The 7,903-nt window shown below is 58.3% G+C and overlaps 1 protein-coding gene across 1 annotated transcript; it reads left to right on the forward strand.

Moving 5' to 3' along the window:
- Positions 1 to 1,163: 1,163 nt before the first annotated feature.
- On the forward strand, positions 1,164 to 7,900 carry LOC104506818 (indoleamine 2,3-dioxygenase 2-like; the record flags this gene model as incomplete). The annotated part of the gene is made up of 10 exons (XM_010147898.1): positions 1,164 to 1,256; positions 2,148 to 2,243; positions 2,811 to 2,930; positions 3,082 to 3,200; positions 3,612 to 3,626; positions 4,098 to 4,197; positions 4,428 to 4,545; positions 4,965 to 5,016; positions 6,744 to 6,892; positions 7,596 to 7,900. Coding segments are annotated over exons 1-10 (1,167 nt in total), but the record flags the coding sequence as incomplete, so codon positions are not given.
- Positions 7,901 to 7,903: the final 3 nt, after the last annotated feature.

Below are 7,903 nucleotides of genomic sequence, written 5' to 3' on the forward strand. Positions count from 1 at the left end.
GCGGCAGAGGAAGCCTGGCTCATCAGAGCAGGCGTCACGCCAGGAAATCCCCCACCCTGGCTGGGTGGTCCCCTCCCCACTCCAGCTGCAGCCTACCTCGTCCCTGGGCAGGCAAACTGAGGCACTCATGCTTGGGTGGGCTTGGGGTGCCCTGCCCAGCACCAGCAGACCCCAGCAAACAAAACCCCTCCATCCTTTCCATGAGTAACACTCCCACTGCTCTGCCTCCTCTCCCTAATTACCCTCTCTGCATCATCATCCACTCTCCCTCCCTGGGATTGGGCACGTGCAGCTGGGGGGAGCCTGGCCGGTGCTCCAGTGCGGGCATGGTACCAGCACGCCATTCACCACCCCCAATTACAACCGGCATTACGGTCTTACCCTTTGTTTGGCACGACCACGTCACTCAGGAGTTTGCTGGGAATGCAAATGAACCCTTAGGTGACACGAAACGTGGATTGGGAAGGTTCTCTGCCTGCTGTGCAGTGGCAGCTGCTTTGGATGCGGCTCCCATTAACGGATTTTGGCTGTGCTGGGCAATACGCATGCGAGCTGAGGGTACGGTTTGTGCCTCTCCATGTTGCTCCTGTGGGAATAAAGGTCCCCAGGCCCCTGGGGGTGTCACACACAGGCTGTTCCTAGAGCCCCCAGCACACATCTGCCGTGCCAGGGTGGTACCTGGTGTCTGCGATGGCTGCAGGGCTGTGCCGTGGCATGGGATCCATGCTGCAGTCCCAGCACGGCCTGTGGGACATGAGGTTGGCATTGCCAGGATCCTGGGGAAACCCAGCATCCCTGAGCTGCCACCAGCCTGAAGCACCCCAGGCCCCTTTGATGCAGCCTCCTCGTGGGAGCCTGGAGCATCCCTGCAGCTCTGAGGGGGGAGCCAGCTCACAGCCCCTGGATCATCCCTGAGCCTTCCCCATAGGCCCACGGGGACGGAGATCAGTGTTTGCTCCACGACAGCGCCTTATCAGCAACCTTTAGCCGTGTTTGCTCAGACCCTCCGACCATTGGGCGGCCGGACGCTGGCTCCCCCCGGGACAAGGTACACTCCCGTGGCCAGGGCACACGCTGCTGGCTCAGCACATACCGGGAGCGGGGCAGCCGGTGCATCTCCGCTGAGCCAGAGCACGTCCCGATCCTGCAGCCAGTGCCCGGTGATGGAGACTGGCAACAGCACGGAGGAGACCCCGCTGGTGCTGACCAGGTTTCAGCTCTCCGAGGAGTATGGCTTCCTTCTTCCTGATCCTCTGGTAGGAGACGGCTGTGCCACCGTGTCTGCGTGCTACAAGAGACAGAGAAATAGAGGGGTTGGTGAGCGCCTTTCTGGCTGGGTTTCAATTTAACGCTGCTCTATAACGGTTTATGTAAAGGCACCGAGGAAGACACGTGCTGTTTTGGCTTAGGTAGTTTCACAGGGCAAACCCCTCGCTTTAAAAATGATTAAAGTGGCTGCAGCAAGCGGCACAAGGGGAGAGGAGAAGGAGCTTTGCAACTCACACATTAATCAGCCTTGGCTTTCCCCAATTCGGGGAGTATGAGGAGAGCAGTCAGGCTGCAGATCTCCCGTGCCGAGGGCCGTGCTGTTTATCACCGGGCTCACTTCATGGTGGGAGCGAACAGGGACAGGCAGATACTTGTTCATCATCCCTTAATTCGCGATCACGTGCGCTGGTGTTACAAGAGGGCGACCCGGACATGAACCATTAGCGGCGATGTGCAAGGCTGGGGGGATGCTGGGAGCCCACTCCCTTCCCTGCAGGCATGAGCGCAGCCCTAGGAAAAGCTCTGCAAGTGTGATGGCACGGCAAAGGACCTCCGGGCCCAGGAATGTCCGGCACGGCCCCCGCTGGAGCTTCCCACTCCTCCCAGCTCCAGCACTGCCCGTGCATCTGCCATCACTCCCCAGTTCCCTTCTCTGTGTTACAGCCAGAGCAGGCACCGGCGCAGCAGTTTGCATCTGGCCTCGACTCCAAAAAGTTTACCCAGGGCTGGGCTTATCTCCAAGCCCTCTGCTCCCATCCCAGTGTCCCCGTAGCCTGGCACAGGGCTACCCTCCCCACTCTAGGATGGTGAAGAGACACAGCCTTGCGCTGCTGGTCTCAGTGCATTTACAGCTCTCCGTCTCACCTCTCTCTACCAAGACAGAGCTGCCAGCGCCCTACAGCCCCTGGATGGAGATTGCCCACGACCTGCCTCGGCTGATTGCGAGCCATCGGCTCCGCTCACAAGTCCACCAGGTACCCACGTTATCTCTCCTGGTCCCGTAGCGCACTCAAACCTCGGTCGGACACAGGAGCGCCTGCAGAACGCGTGGAAAAGCAAACCAGCAGCAGAGCTGTGTCCTCAGCAGGGACAGGTGCTCACAGGACTAATGCAAAAGCAAAGCCTTAACATGGGCACAGAAATAACCCCCAGATCCTGGGGTGCACTGGCCAGCCCAGGCAGCGAGGGCTGGAGCGTGGCGTGCACCGGCAAAGGAAACCCTCTGGATGTCACGAGAGCTGTGGCTCGTCCCAGCCTTGCTCCCCACTGAGCAGCCCGGGCACTCCAGGAGCCCCCCCAGCCCGGCCGGACCCCTCTGGCACATAGGGATTGGCCACTCTCGTGTCCAGCCCAGCACAAGGGAGAGGGAGGCAGTTTTGGGGGAAAATCCTGCAGTTTACTGTCAGTGTTCACAAATCAGCAACAGCAAATCCGTAGCAAATGCTGCAGGGTGGGAGGGAATGGAGGCTTGCAGCCCCTCACTGCATGGGCCCTTGGCATCGCCTGTCCTAGCCCTTTGCTCCCGTGGGTCTCCCTGGCAGATGCCGCAGCTGAGCGCCCGGCACCTCCGAGGACGCGAGGAGCTGCACTTGGCACATCTGGTGCTCAGCTTCATCACGATGGGCTACCTCTGGCAGGAGGGCGAGGAGGGCACCGTGAAGGTAAAAGGATCTGGGGGCTGATGTTGCTTCCCTGGGACTCACCCCAAGGGAGCAAAGCCCCTTTCCTGAGGCTGCAGCCTCCTGCCTGGCCCTGGCACCCTCCACCACCCTGACAGCATCCCTGTCTCCTCCTGTGCTTTCTGCCCTTCAGGTTCTGCCCCGAAATCTTGCTGTCCCCTTCTGGGAGGTCTCACAAGCCCTCGGCCTCCCCCCCATCCTCAGCCATGCGGACTTCGTGCTGGCCAACTGGAGGAGGAAGAACCCCAGTGGGTAAATGGGCAAACACGGGTGGACGGAGCGTGGCTCCTCCCGCAGTTGGAGCAACAGCGATGAGCCCCAGCAGGTCCCATCTGGCACAACAGGGACGAATGGTCCCCAAACCATCCTGTTCTGCCAAACCCCACTGAAAACCCACCATCTGGGGGCCTATCTCATGGAGAAGGTCTGGGGGAGGGTCTAACGGGGCAGGGGGAAGCGGTGCTGTCTGGGGCTGCTGGTGCTTCAGCCGTGGGTGCCCAGTGGGTAACTGGGGGCATCTGGGAGCATCTGCCCAGGGATGCTGCTTCCCCTGGGCCAGCTCATATGTCTCCCATGGAGCACAGTCCATTGCTGGAATGATTTGTGACATCTTTTTCTCTCTCCTTTCCTGTGCACTTGCTGGCAATAACTGAAACGCCTCAGGCCTCTGGAAATCGAGTAAGTATTTAAGATGCTTATTTATTTTTCTAACAATATTTAGTTTGTTTGAATTGGCTTAGCACTGAACACTGAAGGGCTCTGCTTAGGCTCAAGCTACCACTTGAAACACGAGCCCGGCACAAACAGCTCAGTCCTTTGGCACACAAATGCTACTGCAACGACAGCAAAGCGCTGTGACCGCGGCTGAACCGTGGGCTGCTCTGGCCCACGGCTCTGGTCCACACCGACCCCTGACATGGGCCAGACTTTCAGCCCAGTGAGTGCATGGGGAGGGTCGCAGATGCCTCTAAGTCAGAGCAGCCCCCGACCCCTTTTGCTCTGTGCCAGCTCATCCTGCCCTGGGGTGCAGGTAACAGACTCTGCAGCCGGGAGGGTTTTGCTCCAAGGGCTCAGCGGGTCCAAGGAAACCCCAAGCAAGTGCCCTCCTAACCCCAGTGCACTCGGCTGCTCTGCTGGCTGCCTCTACAGGAACCTGGACACCATCATCTCGCTGCCCGGGGGACAGAGCCTGCAAGGCTTCATCCTCGTCACCTTCCTGGTTGAGAAGGCGGCGGTGCCTGGGATTAAGGTAGGGAACTGCTGCACGACCCAGCCGGGACGTGCGTGCCCTCCCTCCCGCTGTGCCCCGTCGCTCTTTGCACGCCTATGGATGTGCACCCACCAGGTGCACCCATCTCCTGCACGCTTGCTCATGGTTTGGGGTAAGGGGCAGAGCTGGCGTGGGCGGCAGCGGGTATGGAGAGCTGCTGTACACAGACATCCAGCCCCCTTGACACTCCCGTCCCTCTCCTCTCCCAGGCAATTGTTCAGGCCATCCATGCCATCCTGCGGCCCGACAAGGAGGCCCTGCACAACGCCCTGCAGGAGCTGGCAGAGGCCATCCGTGACATGAGCAAGGCTTTGAGACGGATGCACGGTAACAGCAGTGCCCAGCCGGAGGGCACCCTTAGCTCCTCGCGTGCACTAGCACAAACGCACTCACCCTTGGCCCATAGAGCGTCTCCAGAGGGATGGAGCGGGAGGAAGCGGGAGCAATTCTGGGTGAGCTCAGCGCTCCCAGGATGATGCACGGTGTCAGAGCACCCAAAGGGGCCCAGGGGGTGTTTGTGGGCTGAGCAGCTCTGAGCACCGATGCCCTGGGAAACCACCATGGGGAGAGGGCACCAGCACCACACCACATGCTGGCCCCTCCTGCCAGGTCTTTCTCTGAGCACAGATTTGGGTCACCTCGGCTGCGGTGGAGAGGGGGAAGCGCTGCCACGCAGGAAACGCTGATGCAGAGGGACCTGATTGCCTTGTGCCCACAGTAACATCCCTGATCTGATTTCCTCCTAGACTATGTGGATCCAGAAGTATTTTACACTGTGATCCGGATCTTTCTCTCTGGGTAAGTGCAGTGCATTTCCCTCCAAATCCATCCTGTTGGCAGTTCCCGGGGCTGGGGGCAACGAGGGATGGCAAGGGGCAGCCCAGACAGGGCACAGGGTCCCCCGAGACAGGGAAGGAGCTGGTGATGTGTCCGGCAGCAGTGGCCCTGTGGGTGACATGGTCCTGTCCCCTCGAGGGAGGGAGTTCCCAGGCGCTTTTCTCCGTCCTGCACTGCAGCTTAGCCCCCCCCAGCACGCTCCCTGCGCCGCATCAGCCGAAATGCTGCCGAAATGCATCATTCCTGCACTTGGCCCCAGCAGTGTGCAAGAAGACTAATTTCTCTACTTCACACACTGTACACACAAAGAGAGTGGGGTATCCTTCCCCAGCATGTTAAGGAAACATTCATAACAAGCCTCTTGCTGTTGCTCCATTAAAATCCTATTAATGAAAAAAACAATCCCTCCGGATACGGAAGAAAGGCAGAAACACGTCCCCGAGAGCCCAGCGCTGTGGGTTTACCATCCCTCATCTTCCCTGCGGGGCTGCAAGCATCCCCAACTGCTCCGCTCCCGGGCTTCTCAGGGGGTTTCTATTTTTGTTTCTCTTCAGCATATCTCAGCATTCCTAAGGCAAAAGGCTCCATGCATCCTGATTAGGTTTCCCTCATTTTTTATCCAAGCTGACCTTGTCTTGATGGTCATCAGCCTGGAAAAACATGCCTTTTAAATTCCCTTCTGCTTGTAAGAACTTCCCACTAGTAAAGGTTACTATAAATACATCCCTGGGAGAGCTAAAAATATTACGGTATTTGATAATGAATCTATTTTTCTCTTCATTTTGTGCAAAATCGGCTCCAGCAGTCAAACAGCCCTAGCAGCCAGCAGAAAAAGCTTCACGAACCAGTGCATTCTTCAGAAGGTCAAGAGATATTTTTGTGCCAGGCACATTATCTCCCTGAAATTATAACTCCTCTCTCCATTTGCGAGCGAGCATTTATCCATTTTTGCACAACAGGCGCATGAAGCCGGATGACAGGGGTTGTGAGTTAGTGGTGTACTGGGTTGGGGGGGCGGAGGCACTGATGCTGCCCAGTTCCCTGGGCTTGCTGAGAACAAGCAGCTTTATGAGAGGGAGAAAATCACATTACAGGTCTGTTCTCTGCTGAAATAAATAAAGGCAGGCTGTCCTGAATCACAAGAACAGAGAAAAATCCAACGTACAAACTTGAAGGGCTCAGAAGAGCGTTTGGAGGCTCCACCTGCTGCAGAGGCAACCCGACTTCCACTAACGGCCACGGGATTTCAAGGAGGGAATAGGCTGGGGGCCGCTGTTTTACTTTGCCCAGTCAAGGGACCCCTCCCCACTGGCACACCTGAAGCAGCTCTGGGGTGCAACCCACCCCGCAGCCCCTGTCAGGGATGGAGGTGCAGCCACGGCGCAGGGCAGCTTGTCCCGGGACCCCCAGTGTGCGGCAATCCCTTAGAACGATCCCTAGCTCCTAGGCAAGGGATAATTCAGGATTTCTCCCCACACCCATGACCTTATGTGCCTCGATGCGGCGTTTGCTTTCCCAGTTTATCTCACACGTGAGGACAGCTGACAGGGAAGAGATCCATGGGCTGGGGCAGGGAGGTTTCACTCAACCTTGCCCAGCACAGGGTCCGGTCTCGCAGCCCCCTCGGCCCCGTTACCACCCGCCCCATGTCCACTCCCTGCCTGACTCTGCCATGTCTTCCCACCCAGCTGGAAAGATAACCCTGCCATGCCGGAGGGGTTGGTATACGAAGGCGTATCCGAGGAGCCCATGGCGTACTCGGGAGGGAGCGCAGCACAGAGCACCGTCCTTCACGCTTTCGACGAGCTCCTGGGGATCCGCCACAGCGAGGAGAGCAGTAAGGCACACGCTTTCCCTTTTTCCCAAGCAAATAAGGGATGAGGGAAGAACCTACCCAGTGCGATTCCCACAGCTGCGCCCGGCTCTGCCAGGCGGCAGGACACGCGCCCATCTCGCCCTCGCAGAGCCCGGCCGAGACGAGGCTCTGCCCGGTTTGTTAGGGAGGAAATCTTAAAAGAGGCGCTGGCAGGCACTTCCTCGCCGCTGTGAACTCCCAGATGGACAAGCTCTGCATTTTGCGTGTCAACTTTTTACTGAGGTTATATATGGGTACAGAGATGAGAGAGCAGAGCGCGCCAGCATCCTGCCAGTAATCTAGCTCACCCATTCACATAGCTTCGCGTCAGTCTGGCCCACAACAGAATGTATTTATCAGAAATCAGCAAAAGCACTCTATTAGCAAAAAAATATAAATGAACCCTGAAACCAAAAGGCTGAGAGCAAGGGATAAAACATGCCTTTTAGGGGTAAGACCATCCCTAACAGAGCATTGACCTAATATGGGTTTTCTTTCTCAATTAATTGGAGGCACCGAGACAGAGCAGAGGCCGGGAGGCTGCCAGGCTGTCGGGTACCACCCGGCATGGTGGTCCCTGCAGACCATGCCAGCACCAGTGGCCCAGTCCAGCCGCTCTCTGAGCATCAGGATGCTTTAACCCACTCACCCACAGTGTATTTCTTCCTTTGCTGGTGTCTTGAAGCTGCCTTCCTGCACAGGATGAGGGACTACATGCCCCCGCCCCACCGAGCCTTCGTGGAGGAGATCCACCGTGCCCCCTCCCTCAAGCAGCACGTGCTGTCCTCCGGGGACGCACGGCTCCGCACGGCTTTCAACCAGTGTGTCTCCGCGCTGACGGACTTCAGGTCCTACCACATCACCATCGTCACCAAGTACATCACCGTCGCGGCAGCCAAAGCCAAGGCCGGGCGCGCAGAGCCAGGTGACGGGGCTGGCCCCTCCGTGGGGAAGCCCCCATCTGCGCTGGAAGCCAAGGGGACTGGTGGGGCC

The sequence above is a fragment of the Eurypyga helias genome, unplaced genomic scaffold (genome assembly GCF_000690775.1).
Source record: "Eurypyga helias isolate BGI_N326 unplaced genomic scaffold, ASM69077v1 scaffold40732, whole genome shotgun sequence".
NCBI lineage: Eukaryota > Metazoa > Chordata > Aves > Eurypygiformes > Eurypygidae > Eurypyga > Eurypyga helias.